Here is a 24,350-nt window from a genome sequence, read left to right as displayed (position 1 = left end):
GCGTATGCTATGTTTTATTGTTCGCCCTTACGCTTACTGATCATACCGCATATTCACGCTGGCGCACCGCCGGTCCCCCAATCGTCCCGGATTCTCTTGTACATATTAGGTAGCGTCTTATTTATTCTACGGTACGCGCGGGTACGTGGGCGACACACACAGGAGCAGTGCGTGCCGTTTTATCAGGAGTTGCAACTCATTTGCAGCGGTTCGGTCAGCTAGACTACACAATCCTTTTTGGTTTAAGGTGCGAATTTTGCCATAGAATTGAGGGGAATTCGAACGACAAAACAAGATGAACACAGAAAATGGAAAACTATGGGATTCGTTTGGCTTTTGCCAGCTGCGACTGGCCAGCGATTTGTTTTTTGTTTAATTTTAATTTCTCTAGGACTCCGATCCCAAATACCAAATTATTAGGTTAACGAAATTGTACTTGCTAAGATTCTACCGATGCCCCCCGCGGGTGATTTGGGAGTCGCATGAATGATACTCTTTATCAGAAAAAAACACCTAACACACAACGTTGCTTGATAGCTACCACCCGCTCGACATTTTATACTCCCCCTACCGCCGGCCCAAACCTGCATCCGGCTGCTACCTTGGCTAACGGAAACGCAAATGATATCTAGGGAAATACACGAAAAAAAAGAAACGCACGGAAGAACTTATGGAAACAATAAAACGTGAAAGGTTTTGATTACCGTATTATATACATTCGTATACACGTAAGCGCAGCACGTTGCGGGCCACGTTGCGCTATCTGGCTCAGGCTGTCGGATCGAGAGAGAGAGAGAGAGAGAGAGAGAGAGAGAGAGAGAGAGAGAGAGAGAGAGAGAGAGAGAGAGAGAGAGAGAGAGAGAGAGAGAGAGAGCGGGGAACCCAGGGGCTGGGTTGACGGACACAATTTTTACACCAACTCGATGGCCTTCACCACTTCCCCACGTGTACGATCAATTTCTGTACGTTCGGTGCCGGGGGTGCCACCGCGCAGCGCACTAGCACGCAGCAACATCTCGAACAGAAATAAACAAATAGTATAACCGAAAATGAATGTTTTTCTTTCTAGTCATTTTAAAATTGTTATTCTTTTGACTAAAACCTTCAACTCATTTAGGATATTTAAACGATTTTGTTTTTTTTTTCAGATCTCTACATGATATAGTATTTCAATTATGGCTTTCAAACGATTTCTAACGTGAACTACGATACGTACGCAGTTCTTTGTCGTTCTACTAGCACGTTCAGCTCATTATTATCCATCCCAGAACCCATTGTCCTTTGCTGAAAGAGCAATCTAGTTATCGCGAGGCTGGTAGTCTTTTGCCAACCGTTGAATGTGGAAGTCATGGAGTATTGATCTGCTCTTGTGGATACACAAAATCAAAAGCACAAAATATCGAAAAAAATATCGTTCCTCAAATTTCTGCTACCGCCCGCTTAGCTGTACAATGATAACAAAGAAAACCTCTGAGGAGCATTCGGGCCTGCGAACGGCGCTTTTCGAACCGAATGGTGCAGGCGAACCTCCTCGGCGTCCCTCGGAGACACCTTCCGTTCTTGCAAAGCTGAACATCACCTTAGGAGAAGTCATCGGAAATGGGGCGTTTTCGTGTGTAAAGGTTTGTGTGAAGGGCCCCTAAGCCCCAGGACGCATTGTTACAAAACCCCATTTCGATTTGCTCCACAGAAAGGCCGTGCACTGGGGTTCAAGGATGTGGCGGTTAAAATTATCTCGAAAAATGCGGCCACGCAGAACGTGCTGGTCAAGTTTATGCCACGTGAGTTAGGAATCATCAAAACGCTACGGCACAAAAATATCATCGTTTACTACGAGTATGTCGAGACGACCATGCGGTAAGAATTGGGTTTTTACGGTTGTCGGCTGGGTTGGTCAACGACATCGAAGCATTCAAGCACGCTCTGAGTTCACTCCCGCTAGGTATTACATCGTGATGCAGTACGCGGAAAGGGGATCGTTGCTGGAGCTGCTAAAGAAGGAGAGCAAACTCGATGAGGGCCGCGCTTGGCGATACTTCCATCAGCTAATCAGTGCGGTCAAGTACATCCACTCCATTGGCATCGTGCACCGGGACATCAAGTGTGAAAATATCGTGTTTGATGCACGCGACAGACTGAAGCTGATCGATTTCGGATTCGCCTGCCACGTGAATACGATGGCCGACGGAAGCGTGGAAATGATAATGCCGACGATGTCGAAGACATTCTGCGGAAGCCACGCGTATGCTAGTCCGGAAATCTTACGTTTCGAACCGTACGATCCGGTACCGTCAGACGTTTGGGCGTGCGGAGTTGTGCTCTTCTCGATGGTGTGCGGAAAGCTACCGTTCACCAATGCCAAGGTGGTAACGGTGTTGCTTAAGGTTGGTAGTTCGTGTCCTCTCTTCCGTTTGCTACCTTACACACAATCCATCCACACAATCCCTTTGCATCATTGCAGATTATGAGCGAAGGTCCCCGGTATCCAAAGGACGCGAATGTAAGCGATAAATTGAAGGATTTGCTGGGCGAAATTTTCAAACCCGTCAAAGAACGTATTACCGTTGCGGTAATTCGGAAAAACAGCTGGGTTCGTACCATACCGGCCACTGTAACGAATAACTCCGTAAAGCGCGTAGAAAATGCTGCCGCTGATAAGGAGCGCACTGACCAACCGCCGGAGAAACGCTTCAAACTAGACTATCTTCTGTAGCGGCTCTGCTAACTTGTGTCCCAAATTATTTTTGAGGGTGTTTAATCGTAAAAAATAGAAAATACAATAGTATTATTAATTTGAATTTCTATTTCTATCAGTAATGATAGAGATGATTAAATTCTAAATTCAATAACCGTCAGACGGATCCCCTCCCATCTTCGTTACGTTGATCAGTGATGGAAGGATATCACAACGCGTGAATCGTCCTTGAACGTGCCATTGAAACTACAACGCAACAGACGTAATAAACTGCACAGAAGAAACCATCCGAGCCCCATTCGTCTTTGCTGGTCAATTTCGTCCCGGTGATTTACAGTCTACAATATGGAGCATAAGTACTTTGTGCAGTACATTTCCAGTCGCCAGGAGCACAAAAAAGTGTAGAAACGATTGTAGGTCGCCCCCATATAGCGGTCGCACCACCGTGGACGTGGATGGAGGGTTCGGTGTGATTGTAAATCTTGTCCCTCTGCCTGGTCGACACATTCCATGGCGCCATGCACGACTCGTATTGTGCGGTGGTGCTGATGCGAAAAACGACTCTACTGTTCGCTTGCAATGGGTTTGAAGTTTTTCTTTTTGCATTATTGAAATAGTGGCTCCGGGGTGTAATCACCGTTATCACCGAATGTGGGGGCGTGCTGATTTGCGCATCATTTTATGTGATTGAATTGAGAGACTGATTTGGTTCGATAATTTGGAACCAATATTGTAAATTTTAAAATTTCAGTAAAATTGTCCAGAAAACCCCTATTAAGAGAATATTATTATAAATAAATCTCAACTGAACTAACTTTATGACTCTGAACACTCTTGGTTTGTTCAATATCGCCACCAAGCGATACCGAAGCATCGAGTGCAAGTGCGTTTTCCGAGGTCCCGAATGCAATTCACTTGTTGTTCGGAAGCGTATCAATCGGTAAATAGCCCGCCTCATAAATCTCGTAATTATGGAACGTTACACGCCATTCATTCCGACTGCCCGACTGCATCCGCCCGTAACAACATTAACGAACCCTCCAATTCGGTGCAGAGCTGCTGGTGTGCTGCTCGATCTCTCCCTCGATTCCTCGAGATCCAGCCGAAACCGGTGGTACCAGCATCCGCTCCGCTACATCGGCGATCACCGTACGTTCCGGCTTAAGTAAACACGGTTTTCAAACAGTATTTAATTAAGTATAGCACTTAGCACTTCCCGCCATCACCGAGAGTAAATACACAATATTGAGCCACCGAGTAGCACCGGGGAGAGCGGAGGTGAGCGAGTGATGAAACACGGAGAAAAATCTATCTCCACCACATCTGAACCCCCCCAAAAACCAGGCCACCGTTGCGGCGTTGCGTTGAGCGATACCTTTGCATTTGAATCCATTTTCTTCCATTCTCCAGAGGTCAATCCGAAGCGGAGTGGAAAACACTTTTCGTTAAGCCGTGACCGTGCAACAGGCACCGCGGAGACGATACCAGCGAAGTGTAAACATGGCTGGTGCGAGCCTATTAATGACTGCCTTGGGTCACGGTTTCGAGCTGCCGGATCGCTTTTCGCCCCCAGCTCGGTGCTGCTCTGCAAACGAGAACATCAATCGCCACGAGGATGAATTTATTTTCCCTGCCCGTCCACTGCGTGCGGGGCCACTAGCCAGGAAGGGCCAGGAGTCTGGATCTGGTCGGGGAACTGACTGGTCGATCGCCAGCACTTGCCGGCTCGGGAAGAACTGCAACCGATTCCGTGCAGCTACATCGGTTGGTTAACAAATTATCACGTCGACACACTACGGCTGTGTGTTTTGGGGGAAAAAAATTTACGATATTATAATGAGTTCCACGAAGATCCATGCCGCCGCCGCGATGGAGAAGCTGTTCCGGCTATGCTGTTCGAGGGTTTTTGGGGCTGTCTTTAGAAAAGACACCGCCGGCAACACCCACCACGACGGTCAGCACTTATTTTAATGGAAGTTCGCTTGTTTAATGAGACAAACTATCGTTATGCCATCCGTAAAACGTTTGCCATTTATAATGCTCCATCATTTGGGCCGCTTTTGAGCTGTGTTGGCCCCAAAAAACAGTGACTTCCGTTTAGCCACCGTGCTCAATGCTGTGCCATTCCAGCGGGGAAAGCTGACTGCTTAATGGTCTGTACTGTTTACGGACATTCGGTCTGGCTCGGTGTGATTTCGATGCGCTGGGTCATGTAATCACACGCCTGCCTAACTCCCGGACTTTATCGAGCTGTGGAAATGATTACAATATCTTTCGGTAGACCATTAGCGAGATGCTTGATGCGTGCGGATGGTTATCCCTTTTAAACGATGAAGTGGAGGGAACGTATTAATTGAAAGCATACACGGTTTTGAATCCAAGCTCAACTCTTCCAATAGCTTGCGACATGCTTACAAGGTGAGCAAATAGAAACGCGGGGCTTAGGAAGGGATTTTATGAAAATGTAATTTGTCTGATTTATGCTGAACCCACGATTTCTTCACCGGCGGTCTGGCTTTGAAAGGATTATCCATAAATTACGCACGGCGAGTTTTAAGCATCCGCGCTTGCACAACACGGCAGCGTCATAGCTCAATGAACTGTTGGTGTTTCGAACAAATTACAAACAAATAAGCTCGCAAGCCGAAATCGTTTTATGAATTTACAGTTCCAGAGCTATAATTCCTGTCGTTCCTTCCCTCCGCTCGCCGAAGAAAATATCTTCATAAACAGGCACTCAAACCGGTACTCTGGCTGGCTGACTGGCTGGCCGGCTGGTACCGGTGCTGCCCGAACAGGCCCAAACCCTTGGCTCCCTTTTGGGCCATATATTTTGATTTCTAGCTTCCCTGGCTTTTCCTTTGGAGAGGCGATGGCGCGGGTGGCGATGATCGAATAGGGAGAAAATGTAAAAATGCGACTCGCCACCGCCAGTGCGCGGCAACCGGCGCGGTCTATCGCCGCCAAGGGGGCGAAACACTGAGAAAAACCCATAAAGAAACCGCCACCAATAAATTTAAACTGTTTAAAAACCTTCCAGAGCGGCACAGATGTTTACGATGTTTCTTCTTCTTTTTCATCATCTTCTTTTGAGGCTGAGCCTCCCGGAGGGGCCGGATTTCTTGCGATGTTGCGGGACAGCGAGCCACAGCTCGGCGCTCATCGCAATAATACCGATGCGTGTGGAGCGTTCGCCGAACGCGGAATATGTCCAACCAGACTCGATTGTGGCTTTTGCGGTAGCTTATCCACGGTGGTCACTATAGAGTACCCAGTCGTGCTTCGATGCGTTTTGGTGGTTAAAATGTCCCCATAGGAGTCATTTCAGCTTATGAAAAATGGGCCAGATTGTGGATTGCTTGGAAGACCCGGCTTTGAGAATTTGTTGTTCTCGAGTAGTTAAATACTGTAAGATGCTGTACCAATAAAATAGAAATAATAGAAAGAACCTTGACAATTAAGGAAGACTGAGGTTAATTTGGATCAAAAACAGGATAATTTTCATATTAGGTCTATGCGTTGAAATCCGCGGTGTTTGTACCAAATTTAATCGGTTATTTCTCAATAAATCTTAACAATCTGCTTATTAAACATATTGACTTTCGCTAGCCACTACTTTTTACTATATTTTGGGCAATTTTCGAATTTCATGTCGAAAGAACTGCTCATCTTTTGAAGCAGTTTAGGCAACTGCCCTTTTTTCAATACTTTCATAAAGAATGAGGTGCTGTGCTTCCAAACAATTTTTTAATCAACCAAACAAGAAGTATTTAGAAAAACAATGTCTGGGGAATACTGCGGGGAGGGTAACATTTGGTCTTCGAGGTTTTCAAAAAAGTTTTCATAGGTTTTGCAGCATGCGGCCTAGCGCTAGCATGTTGAAAAAAAAGTTTATTGCGTCATTTTTCCCATTTTTACCGTTTTTTAGGTCAGAGGTTGCTTCAAATGGATCAATTATTGTTTATAACGTTCTCTATCAACAATTTCATGAGTTTCCGAAAGTTCTTAGTGCACGACACACGTGAAAACTGGATTTTCTCATTAGTTTGGTGTACCCGAACCTTCTGTGTCTTTAAAGACAAAATCTCCACTTCTAAACCTTTGAAGCCAGCTTTCACATTTTTTTTGTATCGTAACATGTTCAACATAAGCTTAAACCAACACATGATAATTTTCAGCAGCTGTTTTCTTGAAATGAAAAAAGGTTTTTAAATCTCCTCGCAAAATGAACTTTTCAGGCACCAAACTTGACATTTTCAACTGGAGAAAAAACTATGTTGTAGTCAATATTATGAACGGTGCCTTATAGCGTTTTAAAAGTATTGAGTTATACTTTAAAACGACATAACAAATGAGGATGTAAGCCATCCCCATACAAAATGGCGCCATGTATTAGCAAAACCACGGATTTCAATGCATACACCTAATAGATATTTTGTGAAAAACCATTCATTTTATTGTTTTTCACTTTGATGAAATTTTAAACTACATTTTTTCAGAATATTTGGTTGTATTTGGGGAAAGATTTGATGAAAACTTTATTCATGGGATAAAATTTATCAATTGCATAATCAATCGTGTCAGCATAAATGTACTTCTTCCGGTGGCGATTGTAGGGACGTGATTGGTCATCTGCGATATACAAATCAATAGTTTTTTCTTAAATAATAAGTTTATCCGTCGATCGAAAAAGATCATGAATATCGAGTCAAATCATACAGCACATCGATCTCCAATGAAATAGAATTATGTTAGGATCAAGCTTAAGTTAATCAACCCATCATTCAAGCACAATTGTAGAATAGTTTGTATCGTTTCAAGCTATCGTGTATAAAACAAACTTGCATGAGTTTATTAAGTCTTATGCAACATGATTATTCTGTCTGTATAATTAAACGAAATACCTTTGAACTATTTGTGCAAAAAAAAATAATCCAACTGTGCGTGAGAATGGTTAATCTCATCCATAATTGATGAGCCATGTGGTTGATTCTCTTCGAGCAACGTGTCCGTTGCAGCTAACCATAACATTGCGCCCCAGCATGATGACCACAAATAACCTTGGAATGCAATCCATCTTCGTTGGTTGAACGTCCGCGAAATCCACACTCCAGTCGAATGTTGCTTCCCACAGTGATTCCGGTATAAAACATCCACCCTCAAAAGAACTGGTCAAACATTCTTATTTCACCTTCAACGGGCAAGGTGCTAGCCAGTGTGTATCGGTACTCTACAATGAAGTCAAGTGTGTGGTTTCCGCTAATTTTTGCAGCAATATTGCAGTGATGAAGTTACGGAAAAAACGATCGCTGCCAGTAATCGGGCAAATGAAGTAACGGGATTCACCTTAGAGATGCTGTTGGCTAAGTTGGACTGTTTGGAGCACAGGTTTCTAGAGTTGCAGGTTGAATTGCACGAACATCGTGAGGAGGTGGCCCAAAATCGTGTAACGCAGGAGAAAACCCTGGGTGACTTCCTGTGGGCTATACATCGGCTCGAGAGTGACATTGGGCGCAACGTTAGCGTGCTTCAGGATCAATCGCGACAGGTCCTTGCCCAACAAACAGCCTGTGCCAATCATGATCAGTTCCGGGAGAAACTGTTCGACCATTCCCATCACCGTGTGCCAGGTTGCGTGGCGTCAGTGCTGAAGCCGGATCATGCGTCGTATTCATCGTGCAAAGAGGTGCCCTCGAATGTGTCGGGTCCTTATCGGATCCGTGTTAACAACGAAAGTGACCCCTTCACGGCGTACTGTGAACAGCAAGCGTTCGACGGCGGTTGGCTGGTGGTGCAGCATCGATTCAATGGATCTCTGGACTTTTTCCGCTACTGGACCGAGTATCGAGATGGTTTCGGGGATGTTGAGAAAGAGTTTTGGCTCGGTCTGGAGAAGCTTCATCAGCTGACGTCAGCGCGTCCGTATGAGTTGATTGTAGAGATTAAAGACTTTAGTGGCAACTACGGGTATGCCCGGTATGACGCCTTCGAGGTTGGAAGTGAAAGTGAGAAATATAGCCTCAAAACACTGGGAGCGTACAGTGGAACCGCCGGGGATTCACTGGTGTACCATAAGGGAAGTCCTTTCTCGACGAAGGATCGGGAGAATAATAGCCACAAATGTGCTGCCACGTATGAAGGCGGCTGGTGGTACAATCAATGCCATGAAGTGAATTTGAACGGACGCTATCAAAACGCTGACGATACGAAAGCAATGAATTGGTATCATTTCAAAAACAATCGTATAGGAATGAGTTATTCGAGAATCATGACTCGTCCACTCAAATAGGAGCCATGATAATAGCGCCCATAAAACCTGCACCAATTGTAGAAGTTAATTTCCATACAAGATGAAATAAAAAGTATGTTAATTGTAACAACGGATGTATTTTACTGACCAAAGATAATGATGGTCCGGCCCGAATAATTGTTATAAACCACATCGCGGTTATAAACCATATCGAATGTGACGATTAAGTTCAAGATGGTAACCAGCACGAGCAGAGTCGTAAGGCAATGGTAAATGTACCAGCAATCTCTATATACAGAGATGCTTTATGTTATCTCTAGTGTTTGTGGTTACCGAAACCGCACTGACCAAATGTTTGTTCTTTGACACGACATGATCATTTCGTACCCGTTGTAGATGTATGTTTTGCAGATTTCTTTAACCTATAAATGATCTTTTTCTGAGTAAAGATGCTACCAGTTTTGAGTGGACAGCCGAACAGATGCTTCATCATTGTAAAGAGAATGATGGCAATCATTTGGTTCGTTCTTTGTTGTTCTGCCTTATCGGCAAGAGCAAGTAATCAAACCACGATCCCTGTTAAACCATTATCAGAAAACATCTCTGGATTCAGTTTGGAGTTGCTGCTAACTAAGCTGGAGTTTATCCAACATACGCAAAAAGAGATGTATGATAAACTCTTTGCTGTGCTTGGTAAACTCGAGGGTGAGATTGGCCGTAATTTCAGTGAGCTACAGGAACGATCGCTTCGGCAAGTAACGTGCGCCGGCCATGGCGGCCCACAGATACCGAAACAAACTTCTCCCACATCAACAACAGAACAGACCGAGAGTGTCACCTATCCATCGTGTAAAGAGGTTCCATCGAAAATTTCCGGACCGTACCTTATCCGTATCAGTAACGAAAGTGACCCCTTCACGGCGTACTGTGAGCAGCAAGCGTTCGACGGCGGTTGGCTGGTGGTGCAGCATCGGTTCGATGGATCACTGGACTTTTTCCGCAGGTGGACCGACTATCGAAACGGCTTCGGTGACATCAATAAGGAGTTTTGGTTTGGTTTGGAGAAGCTGCATCAGCTCACATCAACACGTCCGTATGAGTTGATTGTTGAGATTAAGGACTTCAATGATAATTATGCCTATGCCCGTCATGACGCGTTCGCCATTGGCAGCGAAAGTGAGAAGTATAGACTCAAAACGCTGGGAGCATACAGTGGAACCGCTGGGGAAGCGATGGCCCATGGATTGGGAATGCAGTTTTCAACGCAGGAACGCGACAATGACCGCTGTAACGTTAATTGTGCTGCTGTCTACAAGGGCGCTTGGTGGTATAGCAATGGTCCTTATTCAAATTTAAATGGATTGTACATGAACTCCAGCGATGGTAGAGCGATGGTTTGGTATACCCCTAAAAGAACCTACACGGGAATGAGTTATTCGAGAATGATGATTCGTCCTTTAAAGTAGCATGTTTACATATTTTCAAATGAAGATTGACAATCCCGATGTTTGGGAATGATTTAGTCTAATAAATCGGAAAAGTTACTTTAAATGTGAATAAATAAAATGCAGATGATTTTTCCTGTAACAACTGTGTCTGGCATTATTATCGTTCTACTTGTCTGTGTTGATTGCTTTTCGTAGCGATGTTTGAGAAATGTTTACTTAAATCTCTTTAAAGGCAGCCACAGGTAAACTATCATTCCCTTTTGTATTTTGTCTAAATTAAGGTGGCATAAGGTTCTCATTTTTATAAATCAATTCTCTTACATTTTGTCAAGACCTTCAGGCATCTCGTTACATTAAAGAGGATTTCACAAAACATATCCTCGATTCAAAGTCGGTGAACCATCGTAGCATGAAAAATACTGAACCAATCGATTCCAGGTAGCCCCGTCGAATTTTCACAAAAATTGTCGATACTTTTTTTAAAACAATTATGTGAAACTCGTTTTTGTAGGCAAAATCGTAAAAAGCATCAGCTTTTTATCTTCAAAGTGCTAACAAAAATTGAAAAATTGTAAATTTAGCAAAATAGCGCAAAGTTATCTAAAAAAACTTGATATTTAACCAAAGATTATAGCTTTGCATATGTCAGATAATTCAGCACGTAGTAAACTTGAAATTGATGCCATTTTTTGAGTAACTATTAAATTATGAACAAATACTTTTGAAAAGTTTTAGTTTAATATGGCATTCAAACAAAAACTTTAAGTTTGTAGGATTTCATCACAAAAATCCTCAACAATTAGTCTTGTTTTATCCGAATCAACCTCCAAACTTTTCTCCAAGCCAAATAGCATAGGGGATATCTTCCGAAAAAGGACTCAATGAACTGCGATCAATTTCATCTACCAATTTCATCTCACTAAATTCTAAAATAACAATAAACAATACAATTCTATTAAACATGTACAACAACAAAGTAAAGAGCAGGCGTTTGTCTAAATTTACCATTAATTTTCACCTTCACCGTTTCCGTTTGCGAACATACTGATCTTTTTCTTCGGAATCCGTTTCGAAAACATGTCGACGCTTCGTTCCATTTCCACGGAAATTATAAGGAGATTGCATGCCGCCCTACGAATGCTGTCGATCGGTTTTTGGCACGTCATCTTCACCCTTCAGCGGTATTGACTTAGCAGTGCCACCAAGCGCCACGCCACGAACGCACCTCGGGTGTCCTTTTCCCATTCACACAGTTTCGGCTCGCACGTCAGCTATTTTTAAAGATGCCCACCTTCCATTCCGCTCTACTCCCTTCACATAGCGGACGTGTTCGGATGATGGATAGACTACCTATTAAATTGATATTTCCGTACGATTTCGGTGAAAAATTGGAACCCATTGTCGTTGACATAAAATGCTGCCGAACATACCGAAGCACCACGGAGCTGGTGTGTACGCTGCTAGTCATAAATGTCACCGCATTTATCTCGCCTTACCACCGAATCTCTGGCCTTGACGTTTTTTTTCTTCGTTACCTTCTTTTGGGCCCTAAACGTCCTCTCAGCTGAAAGCATGAACTCCTCACGCACGCCACATAACACGTGTTTCGCTCCGTGCAGACGGTATAGCACTTGGTGGCGGCTTTTAAACGTGTCTCAAGCACCCAGCCCTGCATTGGCTATAACTCACTTCGTGACTTCCAGACTTCTGACATGTTCCGGTATGGTGCGTATTTGTCAAAAACACCTAGCCGGGTGCCAGGCACGGAACTAATAGACTTTCAAGAGCCAGATCCTATCCAAAGGGAACACTCTTGACGCTGGGCACTTCTTCAGCCGATCCCGGGTCACCGACTTTGAGCGCAGATTCGAGCATCAATGGAGGTGCCTGGAACACTCTTTAAAATTAATTGATGTGATCGAAATGTACGCAACGGTAACCACTTCAATCAATAATGTGACCGAGCCCACCGCATCATTGGCGCACAAATCGCAAAATGGGATCAGGGCGAGGTGCAGGGCATCGAATATCAGGCTAACAAGACATTCTGGAGCCCGGTGAGCCCGTGTCCCGGATTGCTCATCACTTTCCGCATTTTTTGTTTTTGTTTTCTTAGTAACTGATGTGTCTTGTTAAGCGATGTCACATTGTTTATGACATCGATCGCGATGGGCGTAAAACGTTTTCCTTGTTATTTGGTCGCGTGCTCCCGGGAATGGTCGCGAGACATTCGATACTGTTTCCTCTTGTGACAGAAGGCACCTGATGCTCAACTACCGGTGACCGGCAAAAGGTATTCCTCGTCGGTGCTCGGGAACCGCTTGATACGTTTGACCTTTTCCGTGGCGGCACGATTGACCAGCAGGTGAAGGCAGCCTGAGTCCTGGAAGGTGTATCTAGGACAGTAATGGTATCAAGCAGCAAATTGTTGATTTAGGACCCGATCCAAGAATCATCAAAGGTGTGCGTATGGTTTGTTCCTCCATCCTCCCAGGGGGCGGGGTTGCGGTTCTTTCTCTACGAAAACATTCGCGCGAATGTTCCCTGCGTTCCAAGGGTGTGCCTCGGTCCATTGGGCAATTGGTTTGGGGTTGTTTAGGGTATTGTTTTGCGCTTAACGAGCGAGGAGTCAGTTTCCTTTGAACATTGAATCAATGGAAGATGTTTGACTTCCAAGAAAACCCAAAGTCGACGATGATGATGCTGCAATCGATCAATGATTCGAAGCAATTGCGTTCTTGGTCATCATTTTCGCTCACCAGCGGACGACCATCAACGAGACATTACGACGAATCGGCGATAATCGAATTTCAACCTGCACCAAAAATCATTATCTCCTGACAGCTTGTCATAAACACGTCATTCGGTTCTGCTGCTGAACTTGACTGCTGGCTACACTGGTCACCCGGGGGGAGGGAGCAAGGATATTCAATTGAGTTGTCTTCAAACAATTTCGTCTTTGTCGTCGTCCAACATACTCGCTTGCGGCAGGTCTTATTACTCCTCAGCCAGACAAATATGGATTAAGGATACTCGGCGTGAATTGTGTCTCCAAAAATAGCTCCAAATCGGTCCTTCACCGGAGACTCTATCTGGTCTGTATTGTGTTTCGTGGTTGGCGAAGCATGATGGCTCACGTACTGACGGCTGGATGCGGATTTAGGATGGAATATGCGTTCGTTCTATTTTCGCTCAAGATTGTACGTTTGGCGTGTTTCCGGAATTTAGATAAAGGTTCGTCAGAGGGAAAGCAGCAAAAAACATAATGCCTGCCAGGATGTACGGTGCCGCAAAAGTCAATCGTGAAAGTTCAAGGTGCATCTGCGAGGCTTTATGGTACTAGGTGCGGCGCATCATGTACCGTGTTTGACCGTTGAATGTTAAGGTTTTTACGTTAAATTTTCAACATTCTTTGTAGCGTCAATGGAAGCTAGTAGCTTCGATGATCCTGCTTGTTTGTTAAGGGGACGAATGTGCCCTAAGCACCGGTTTTAAACAGATTATGGCAACGAGATTTAGATGTTTTGCTTCAATATTTGTATTACTTTGTGTTCTGCATTTAATGAGCTGGCGAGCTATGTGTACGTGCCGGCATTAGCGTTTAAAGGGTGAAGAGGCCTGATTCTCTGATAAATGCTTCCAAGGAGGCAAGGATTTTTTGGATTCAAAGATGCTTGTAATGATTTAAGAAACGGAGTGCTTCGTAGCCGTCGTGATGTTCCAGCAAAACGATGAGCTGAACGCCATACCTTATACCTGCGGATGAAAGAAACAGCCAGGCAGATGGAGGCGCTGCGCTTCGAAAATTTTTGAATTTTACCCTCAACAATATAAAAAATGCCCTTCTAAAAGAAATGCTTTTAATAAAAATTTGCTTTGTAATGGATTTTTATTCATATAATTTTTAATAAACATTGTTATTCGATTGCTTACCAATCATTACGACTAATATAAATAGAGTTTCATAATTGACGAACCATCATCCGACTGAAGCTCAATCCTCGAGTGTCGTCTTTCAAAGTATACCACCAAATTGAATTCGTATCGGTGGTATTCTTGTAGCGTCCGTTCAAATTCGAATAGCTAAATACGTGCCACCAGGGGCCTTCATAAGTAACAGCATAATGCTTACTGGAACTCCCATCATTATCCTGATCCTTCGTGCAGAACATCCTTCCCTTGTGACCTATCAGCGAGTCTCCTGCAGTGCCACTATACGATCCCAGGATGTTGAGACGGAAATGCTCACTCGCACTTCCTACATGGAATGCACTGTACCGGGCGTACCCGTAGTTGCCACTAAAGTCCTTAACTTCCACGATCAACTCATGAGGCCGAGCGTCGGTGAGTTGATGAACGTGCTTCAGTCCGAGCCAAAACTCGCTATCCATCTCACCAAAACCGTCTCGGTAGTCGGCCCAGTTCCGGAAAAAATTAACCGAACCGTTGAACCGATGTTGCAGTACAATCCAACCCCCGTCAAACTTTTCCATCTCACAATAGACCTTAATCGGTGCACTATCACTCTTCACGCGGATGAAATACACTGCCGAGACATTTGATGCTATCTCCTTGCAAGATGAGGGTGACTCTGGTTTCGGTGTCGTTGTGGATGTTGGCGAGGTGACACAATCCGGAACGTGCGATAACTGGATCACGCTGGAGATAACACTCATGTTTCTGCCGACGTCTTGCTCCAAACGTTGGATAGTGTTTTCGATGGTGATAAGTTTCCGTTCCACCTTCGAAGTTCCATTTTGAAGTTCCAGCAACTTACGATCCAATTGGTCAAACCTGGCAAATAGCTTCTCCAGTACAGTTCCAGAAATTCCTTCGGACGCCGGTGTCGCTGGTGCTGCCGGTGCTGTCTGAAGGGCTTCGGTGTCTTCAGGACGTTGTGTTGTTGTGGCTGCGTATGTGCTACCACAAAACAATAGCATACAAATAGCGATCTTCATTGTTAAAGAATGAAGCTCTCGACGTAACACCAACACGAGTCAATTGCGAGTCGAGTCGGAACTGTGCTTCCAATGCTTTCCAGAAGAATCTTTTATACTCAATCAAAAACCCTAACAACACAACAGCTGATCGTGAGAGACTTACGAAAATAAATTTGATGCCGGATGCCGTGCTATTTCCTGTCTTGAAGACGACTGACCGCAGCCGTTCTCACGGTCCGCTGAGACAGCAATAGTTATCGTTTGGTTCCGAGTGTTCAAGGTCACTTCTTGGATCGTAAACACTAAAGCTCATTGGCCCTGCCAGGGGGGAGCCGGGGAGCACATTTTTGATTAACATCTTTCAGTTCATCGAGTGGATTATGCGGGCGCAGGTCATAGCGGATGATGATGCGCAAAGCAAGGTCGTAAAAACGCGCAAAACACTTGACCTTGATATTGATCTCGTATCGCCCCAGTGAGGAGATATGGTGCTATGATGCTATACTAGGAAGCATTTTTAAACAACTGTTTGAGTAAAACAATCTACATACGCTGAAAGATGTACTATGTTTCTCTTAATTAATTTGCTGCTCTTGTTCCTAAAGGGAAAAACTCTTAAACGCTACCGCTGCATCGAAGAAAATTGCATCGAAACAGTCCATTAATTTCATATTCTTATCATGCTCTGAGCATTAATTAAATAGAACCTATTGAAAATGGATAATATGCTGTTCCTTTTGAGGGAGATTGCCCAAATATTAGGTGAAGATTTAATTGTGCTCTGGAACCAAGGTTACATTTACTGGAACAATTACTGGAACCAAGGTTAAATGTTTTGAGAATCGTTTTGGAATTCGTATCAGAAACAATTTCAACCATGCTAAAACAACACACTAACACATTAATTTTGATGTGTTTCTATCGAGTGCAAAATCTTCATTCTACTGAACATGTTCTACTGAAATGGTGTTTGATTTCAGTGTTCTAGTGTTACCACGAACATCCAACCCACCGTGTATGTGTTACGTGCTGGCCAACCCAACCGGCCGGCTTCATTTTATATTCATCAAACGGCCTCCAACTACGCGCAGGTATCGATTGCCGATTAGGTTGTTTGTTTCACGCCCGCCACGGTAGCCAAAAATCGATCGGCAACAGTTTGTTAGACAATCGCAAAGCCAATTAAATTCACTTTTCGCCTTTCGGCTCACTTTACAGTGTCTGTGAGGTGAGCCGGCCGAAAAGCCGAGGTGCCTGGAGCTTGAGCAGAGGGTCGATAGTTTAACTCCCAAGAAGCCTTTCTAGGATTCCGTTTGACTTTCGTTTGTTCCCTCTATGTTGCCGTCCACTTTTTGTCGACAGAAAACCAACACAACCTCATTAATGATGGAACGAACCAAGAGCAAGGTTCCAAGTCAACCATCTTCAATTCGTGCTCATTCACCCTCGGTATAGAGCAATTTCCATTCAATGTCTTCGAATGATAGCACGACGCAAAATAACAACAACATCATCCCGGGTTCCGATGCCACCATGGTCGTCTGTTTCCCTTCGATGATTTCTCTCCAGCTCATCGATTCCGCAATCGAACATTCTTTCCAATCTTCCAGCCCACGCACACCACCCATGAAGACACAAACAACACAATTGTTGAATAATTAAAAGACGCATTCCACGGTGACGGATGCCAAAGTGATTGCCTGGAGACCATTTAACCTTCTTCGAATTTCCCAGATCAACAATCATTCCCGGATGCCCGGTTGCCCCGGATGGCAGTGAGATGGTATCGATTCGGAAGACACCAAAAGATAGAGGGCTGGGACTGGGCCACGAGCATCCATACAAACTTCTTATGTCTCAAGACGACGGAGCCTGCTCTCTATCCTTCCATTAGCGTAGCTCATGGTGTCAGCTCCCGGTGCCACGTGTCGCCAGCAGGACGAAGGCGAAAAGGCGTGATCCCACGTAAACCACTGAGCGCACACATACGCTTACATGTCTGTCTTTGGTAAAATCCCGGCAGCTAATACTTTTCTAAACACAGTTCTGTTATCAACCGGCGGTCCTGCGGTACCAAGAACCCATCAACTTTGCATCTTTTATACAGCTCGCTCCAGCGAAACACGCGAACCAATTTATGAAACTGAATATTGAGCTTAATTTGCTGTAACTTTGGTTCCGCTCGCTGGAAGTTGTTGTGTTCCTGGGGGGGCAACGAGATGGAGAAGTGGAGAGCAAATGCAATCTACATAAATAAAGATGGCGAGACCGCTGCTGAGGTTAACCGGGCTCCGCTACCACGGTGTTCGCGGTGATCGAAAACAACTTAAATAAATCCAGTGGTTCCTGTAGGGCATTCACAGGCACTTCGCGTACACCCTGCGTCGTTCTCTCGCTCGCTCTCTCTCTCTCCAGCATCCTGCTTGAACCACGGATCCAGACAAATATTGAGTTGCTGGTTTTTTTTCTTTCGGTGTATGGTGTTCCCGGCGTTGAGCAATGCCACAGCGCATACAGTACATTGCCGGGAACGAAATCGAAAGTCACTTGAGCTCCCCCGGCCCCAGCACCGGAACAGCTGGAGCCTGAGCCGAGTGACTGGCCCCCGGAACCCCCGGAACCGTATCCTTCTAACCGTTTTCGGTCCCCCCCCCCCCCCCCGGGGGAGTTGCTGTCGCGAGAAGCGACTAGCGAGCGAAGAAACGATTTCTTTCGACTTTGTTTTCATCTTTTCCACCGGAAATTAATAATTCATGAGTGCTGGAAAGGACTGGCGGTGGCCAGCCAGCCAGCCAGCCAGCCAGCCGGTCGACCGGAAGCCGCCGGTGGTTCCTGAGGGCACTTCGCACAACTGTTCCTTCATCCACGCACGCTGCATCCGGTCCCCAGGCCGCCCTCGGAAGTGACCGTTTGCTAATAAACTTTAAAAGGATGTCCAGAACCCTCGGTGGCGATTTGTGGCGAGCGTTCGTTTAATGCTTGTTTAAGTGGTTGTTGGGTGGCCGCGCGTTGGTTGGTGCAAAATGTCACCGAAACCACCATGATACCGTCCTTTTGGATGTGTTTCGGTTCGTTGTGTGGCTATGATGGGCGAGATTGATTTTGAGTTTGATTTGATTTTGGAATCAAGAGTCGTTGCCGAGACTGAGCTCCCGTGCTGGCGTTCCGGTGCGCCCTGTACGATGAACCACATCCGCCGACGTAATGGGCTGTTTACTTTGGGATGTTTGGCGGAGGCCATTGGCGTATTTCGTACACATAACCACTGTCAGTGACCCGTTTTCGAGGGAGCGGTGCTGATGCGCCCGGTGCCGGTGTCTTGGGTGTTTTGTCAGGGAATTGGATGCCGATCCTAGGCACACTGGGGGGGGGGGGGGGGGGGGACCACACCGAAAACATCCATGCGTGGTGCGTGGGATTGTGGGCTTTTTGGGGCCCGTCCATTTAGCACGGTAAACAGTGCTAGCACGGGTGTGTAAACGTGTACCGCACAGTAACGTTTGTTGGCATTAAATGCTTTTCTTGAATAAATTATCGAAACCGGAAGCGAATCACGCCGCGCGTACGTGCGATTCGCACTTTCGAGTGTGCGTGAAGCGTATATTGGTTGAAGATGGTGAAGCATAAAGTGGCTCGACTTCAATTTTAAAGCATGAGTTGACACACTTTGAAGAATGGGCTTGTTCATTTCGATTTAATTTATGTTGTGTGGAGGGTACGGGTGGTCCAAAACGAAGGCATTTAAATGATAAATTCATTTTTTGTTGAATGAAGGAAGATTACTTCGGATGTTTTATATTATTTAGCTAGAAAACAGAGTGAAGTGAAACAAGTGAAGAAAAAAATATTTGAAATAAATTAGTTTCCAAAGTTTCGGTGGAAAATCACCATTCGACGGCGCAATAATCCCAATGCGGTCAGTTCTATGCCACAAATGACACTTCGAGTAAGAGTTAAGGATGGACTAAAACTGCATGTTTTTCTTCGGAGAAAGGCATGGATTAATGGAGATATACCTTTTTCCGCAAGTAGAAACCCTCTGTGAAAAGGTCCCACACGATTTTATGAAGTGTTTAAAAATGCCTAAAAAAATTTAAAAAAGCATAATTTTATACTACAGTTCTCTCATTTATCCCATTTCGCAATTAATTGGAATTTTAGACTCGATAAATGGAGTGTGATTTTTAATGTGAATTGAAAAATTCAAAAATGACATTTAGGTGGCAAAAATTCACTCACTACTATAAATGTTATGTTGAAGAAGATTGTTAATAAATCAGCCTTCTTGCATTTACGGCAAATATTTTTTAAATGCAACATCTAACATAGAAAACAAGTTTATATGCGGTTAAAAAACACAACCACAAAATAACGTAACTAATTTGATAAAAATTAACCAACCACAATCAGAATTGGAAGGTCAAATGGAGATAACGCGGCGGTATTAAGATTGATTCCGAAAAGAATTTTACTGACGAGCTGGAACGACGAAGACACAATGGCCCGGATTGCGAGTGATGAAGGTATCTTCTCGGGGAGGAATAGGAATTTCTCCACTCTATCGTTTCCGGTGAGGAGAAGCGGATCATTTTCGATAATCTTAAGCGTTCGAAAGTGTATCCGATACCCAAGTCGGTCCTTAATATCGACAACTTCGTCGAATATCTATCAATCCAAAGTTGAGTTGTGAAGTGATGGGATCAGAAAAGTTTTCTAGGAGCTGCTACAATCATTTGCAATTGTGTCGTGCGGGAAAAGAATGTCGGTAGCGAAATGACGAGGCTTAGCATGACACTTTCATGGGATTTTAAGCCGTAAAAGAGAGTTTGGAAACAAGAGTATCCTAACCGCTGTATAGTTTGTCTGCGAATTTTTCTTTGAATTAAGATCAACGATCGATGGGAAACACATGGTCCGACTGAGCTTGCGGCATTTGAATCATCAAGTATTAGATTGTGTTATTTTTTATACCTACAAAAGAGAAGTGAAAAGAGCATACTCGTTGTTAGAAAAAATAAAAGTATACTTTTATTTTACAAACCAAAATTATCTATACTGTTGTTATTATCTAATTAGCAAAGATATACCTTCATGCAGACATCAGTTAAAATAAAAAGCAATAAAGCTACCTTTATAAATCTAATAAAATTCTAAGCATTGTCGGAAAACACTATATAAATTAATGCATCAGTAGGTTTCACTTCGCCACCTCTTCCTCGTGCTCCCACCCAGACACAAATTGAAGCGTTTTCCAATTCCCTCCCCACAACAATTCGATGTTTTTTCCCTCTTTCGAAGATCGAAGAAGGGCCCTTTTAGGAGGGGTCGAGGCCCAGTTCAAACCCAAACAGCCATGCTGAATGGAGTGCTGGAACTGTTAACTGCCAGCTACCACCAGCATTCGTTCATTAAGATTACTTTACAACGATAAACGGGTAACGTTTTAAAAATATTAAGACATTTCCTTCGCACGAGGTACATCACGGCTGCCGGTTTGTTGTTTGATTTTCAAAAACGCGATCCAACGGTTACCGTGCACGGTTCCCCTCGATGGAACGAATTGCAGGAGGAGGAAGGAGCAGTAGAGTTGTTTCTCCGCTGCACATGCGCACCGCGAACCCATCGGTTCATCCGTGTACGTACACGGACCGGCTTCCGGCGATGGAAAACGGACGCGAGCCTGGGGGAAGTGGTGCGGATAGCACACCGGCAGCAGAGCCCGCATCGGAACATCGTGTTCGCGTTCGTGGAGGATGCTTCGCGCTTCATTCACGGTATTTCGTTCGGACGCAACGGACGTGTTTCCATCCAACAGAACGGTGAACGGTGTCCGTGTTCTTGTTGATCGTTGAAGGCGTGCGTTGCAGCAGTGCTGAAGGATAACGTGTTAATGAACGAGTTCGGTAGCGAGCAATCGGAATTGATAGTTTTGAATTAAGAAGCAACAGAAGCAGCATCAGCATCAGTGGCAGTTGAGTGAGTGTGCTTGTGGTTTATGTTTATGAGCGACGAGTTGTGTTTCATGTTTTTCGAGATTTACTCAACGGAACCGAGACATCAGCTGCTAACCGTGCCTCGCAAACGTTCGTCGCTAGCTTCCGGTTCTCTCCGCTTCTATCTGGCTTCTATCGCGTGGCAGCAGCACCACCCCCGGGCCCTGCCAGTGTGCCAGTGCACACCAAGTATGTCAAGTGGCGTTCGTCAACGATCGTCAGTGGCGAGCGCGCGCGCGCCCGCGCGAGATAGTGAAGTAATTATGATCTTGGCCGAGCCAACACTTGTGTCACGGCACGATGGGCCCATTATCCGCGGTTCTAGCGTCGCATACATTGCCTGCTGCATTCCCGTGAGACCGAACGTGACCGAATGGTGAAGAAGGATTATGTGCCAAGTCCGTCTTCGTTCGGTGTGGGGACTTGCATGTTTCCCAGAGATGATAATCGTGGCCTAATCTCAGGCTCCATCGTTCAAACGCCTAAGGAACCATAACTTTCCATCACTCTCGGTATGCTAATGCCTCGCTAGTCCTCGCTAGTCCACCGCGCGTAGCGTCGCTTCCAACTGTTGCAATCCATTGCAATCCATCATTCGCCAACCATCTCGGCGGCGGTACGGGCCCCAGTGAGGATAAGCAGCACATAAGGGATTAGCGCGACCATTGGCAGTGCCGGAACGGAACGAAACGGGAACGACTATCGCTTCTTCTTCCGGACTAATCTTTCGACGGTCCCCAGGAGGAACACGCTGAACATGCGTTGCGACCGCGCCACCGAGTGTCATGTTTATGAGTGCGTTTTGATGTTGTTCGCCGTATGTTAATGCCGGATCTCGGTGTCGGGGGGAGAGACGTTGGTTTTCGTCATCATCGTTCAAGACGCGACTGAAGGCAACAGTTGGGTGACAAATTGAGAAAATTAAGATACTTTCACTCGTTCTCGGCCCTAAAAACCCCTTTTACTCTCGTTCGTTCCGGGCGGCACCGTGTTGGATTAATGGGACACTCTTTTCTCCCCTCTGAAACGTCTTGAAGGAGTCAACAGTAGCAGCAGCAACAGACATGTCTAGCCCGGGGTTCGTGACGAGGGCTGCGCCATCATGACATGGGCCTGACGGTAATGAGTCGTCGTCGGCGGTGGAGGAGAAGGAAAAGTTTATTAATAATCTCGGCACGGAACGGCCATGTCGCCGCGACCGGAGAAGCGACGTGCGTGATGTGAGAACCCAAGTAAGCGAGTGCAGCGCAGCCCCAGTGTGGCGTGGTTCTTTGAGGGCACGCTGCTGATGACGACCTTAACCGGACACCTCAACCGTGCTGGTGCCGGCTGCGTTGCGATGGGCAAAGTTCTGCTCCGTCTGCGAGAAGAAGGTTTGGTTCTACCTCTTCTTTCCGGAACCGGAACTTCGCTGCGCTAGATGTGAAAGTGGTGGTTGGGGGGGGGGGGGGGGGGTTTATGGTGACGTGAAATCGGGTGTCAAACCCAGAGAGGGGGTTAAATAGGGCTTATTGTGTGTTTTGTTGCGTCACGTAAACAAAGTGCTAGAACCAAAGTGTCAAACAGGCAGCCAGGCATAGACACGCAGCGCAGCAGGTTGTCGTGATTGAATTGATTTCGCGTTGAGCTGTTCGAGGTCGAGCCGTAACGGAAGGGTAAGTTGTAATCAATGACGTCTTGTTATGCTCCCATTGTTCATCATTCCTTCGCGTGGTCTTTCCGATTTTTTTTTTCAAATCAATTTCCCGGATGTAGTCATTGAGTATTGTGTTGGTGTTGGTGGCTGACTTGATGTTGGGATCGGCAAACAATATGATAGCGATGCAGTTATCTGAAGGCGGGATGCATCCTGTCGAGTGTTATGATTTGATTTTCATGCTAAGAATGGCAGGCTTCCTCTCAATTCAAAGAGAAACACAATTCCACCGTTATCTATTGTTTGCTTACCATTTATGTACAAGCGCTCAAATATGGATTTCAAATCGGGGCGGAAGGAATCCAGTGAGATGGGGATCGCTTTGATGAAAAAATGCAAAATGAGTTTCATACTATTATCTTTAAATTGGATATTCAACAAAAGATAACTTATTGCATTATGTGTTGCACAAGACATCTAATGATCTGCCGATTCTTCTATTTGCATATTGAACACTTCCTTCATGAAGATTGATAATATTTATAAACTTTGTCTTGAATCTTGGCGTCTCATGTTATCAATTTTTGGTCCCATATTAAAGTTTTCTTAGGTAAGCTTATTGAGAACTATTTTGATTTTGACATTAATAGAACCTGGGAAGAGGCGTTTTTGGCGAAATATGTACCATTCCGAAAAAAATTAGGAAAATATGGACTTGCAAGGATAATCTTTGTTTGGTCATTTCGATACTTTATCCTAAATTCTTTAGATGAAAAACATGCTCCCATTTAAAGAAATGTTTCTTTTAATTGTAGGAGGCATTAGTTAGTATTTTCATTATTGATAAGGAATTGAAATACGAATTATATTTCATAAGGAAGTAGGAATCATTTGAAAATCGTCAGTACGTACTTCTTCTTGACCATGTTTTTATTCAAAAATTAATTCTGGTTTTTCGAGTCTCGCGATTTATACTAACCAGAATAGGTTACTATTTATTAGAAGACAAGCTGTCCAAATGGAAATTCTAAAAGAATTTGGTAGTATGGACATAATACACGGTTTGTTCCAGCTTTTTTGATAGCATCTGAAGCCGTGTAGTTTGATGACGCGAACTTGTAGCTGTAAATTTGGTTTGCAGAACCTATCCGTGAGGATAAAAACTATTTATTCCATGATTTATTCTCTGGTTATTTAATTGATGGCTGGACCACGATACAATTTTTTAGCAAAAAGTCTACAAAAAACTTGCTTGATCTTATCCAACAAATCCCAAAAAACGAAGCAAAAACCTGGAGAATCGTAACAAAACAGCAGCAACAGGATGCGAACAGCGAACACTTTGAATAATTATCGCACTCAGAATAATGTCACAAACTCGCCAGCAA

General features: G+C 44.7%; 6 protein-coding genes across 6 annotated transcripts in view; 5 read left to right on the top strand and 1 right to left on the bottom strand.

The window, feature by feature from the left end:
• Positions 1-830, top strand: part of LOC126571792 (uncharacterized) — a 4,551-nt gene extending 3,721 nt beyond the window's left edge. Inside the window, exon 6 of the mRNA XM_050230601.1 lies at positions 1-830. This exon is cut by the window's left edge and continues 280 nt beyond it. The gene's annotated coding sequence lies outside the window, so the exon portion shown is untranslated.
• A 507-nt stretch (positions 831-1,337) lies between these two features.
• Positions 1,338-2,943, top strand: LOC126571815 (testis-specific serine/threonine-protein kinase 3). Its single transcript, XM_050230644.1, has 4 exons — positions 1,338-1,622; positions 1,691-1,857; positions 1,943-2,384; positions 2,462-2,943. Exons 1-4 carry the CDS (start codon positions 1,338-1,340, stop codon positions 2,711-2,713), a joined length of 1,146 nt encoding a protein of 381 aa, XP_050086601.1. The 3' UTR covers positions 2,714-2,943.
• A 2,159-nt stretch (positions 2,944-5,102) lies between these two features.
• LOC126575987 (angiopoietin-1-like) lies at positions 5,103-9,009 on the top strand. The gene is made up of 2 exons (XM_050237036.1): positions 5,103-5,113; positions 7,979-9,009. The coding sequence occupies exons 1-2, from the start codon at positions 5,103-5,105 to the stop codon at positions 8,982-8,984; spliced, it is 1,017 nt and encodes a 338-aa protein (XP_050092993.1). The 3' UTR covers positions 8,985-9,009.
• A 439-nt stretch (positions 9,010-9,448) lies between these two features.
• LOC126571818 (fibrinogen-like protein A) lies at positions 9,449-10,411 on the top strand. The gene has a single exon (XM_050230648.1). It carries the CDS (start codon positions 9,449-9,451, stop codon positions 10,409-10,411), a length of 963 nt encoding a protein of 320 aa, XP_050086605.1.
• Positions 10,412-14,355: 3,944 nt separating this feature from the next.
• On the bottom strand, positions 14,356-15,351 carry LOC126575962 (fibrinogen-like protein A). The gene has a single exon (XM_050236982.1). The coding sequence runs from the start codon at positions 15,349-15,351 to the stop codon at positions 14,356-14,358; it is 996 nt and encodes a 331-aa protein (XP_050092939.1).
• A 5,809-nt stretch (positions 15,352-21,160) lies between these two features.
• Positions 21,161-24,350, top strand: part of LOC126571807 (uncharacterized) — a 49,525-nt gene continuing 46,335 nt past the window's right edge. Inside the window, exon 1 of the mRNA XM_050230634.1 lies at positions 21,161-21,309. The gene's annotated coding sequence lies outside the window, so the exon portion shown is untranslated. The remainder of the gene's footprint in view (positions 21,310-24,350) is intronic.

Source organism: Anopheles aquasalis, chromosome 2 (genome assembly GCF_943734665.1).
Source record: "Anopheles aquasalis chromosome 2, idAnoAquaMG_Q_19, whole genome shotgun sequence".
Taxonomy (NCBI): domain Eukaryota; kingdom Metazoa; phylum Arthropoda; class Insecta; order Diptera; family Culicidae; genus Anopheles; species Anopheles aquasalis.
The sequence above is the reverse complement of the archived record's forward strand: the minus strand, read 5'-3'. Positions and strand labels throughout refer to the sequence as shown.

Coding starts and splice junctions, on each gene's coding strand:
- LOC126571818 (XM_050230648.1), top strand. CDS start 9,449: ATGATGGCAATCATTTGGTTCGTTCTTTGTTGTTCTGCCTTATCGGCA.
- LOC126575962 (XM_050236982.1), bottom strand. CDS start 15,351: ATGAAGATCGCTATTTGTATGCTATTGTTTTGTGGTAGCACATACGCA.
- LOC126571815 (XM_050230644.1), top strand. CDS start 1,338: ATGTGGAAGTCATGGAGTATTGATCTGCTCTTGTGGATACACAAAATC. Junction 1,623..1,690: donor GGGCGTTTTCGTGTGTAAAG/GTTTGTGTGAAG, acceptor TTTGCTCCACAG/AAAGGCCGTGCACTGGGGTT. Junction 1,858..1,942: donor TATGTCGAGACGACCATGCG/GTAAGAATTGGG, acceptor CACTCCCGCTAG/GTATTACATCGTGATGCAGT.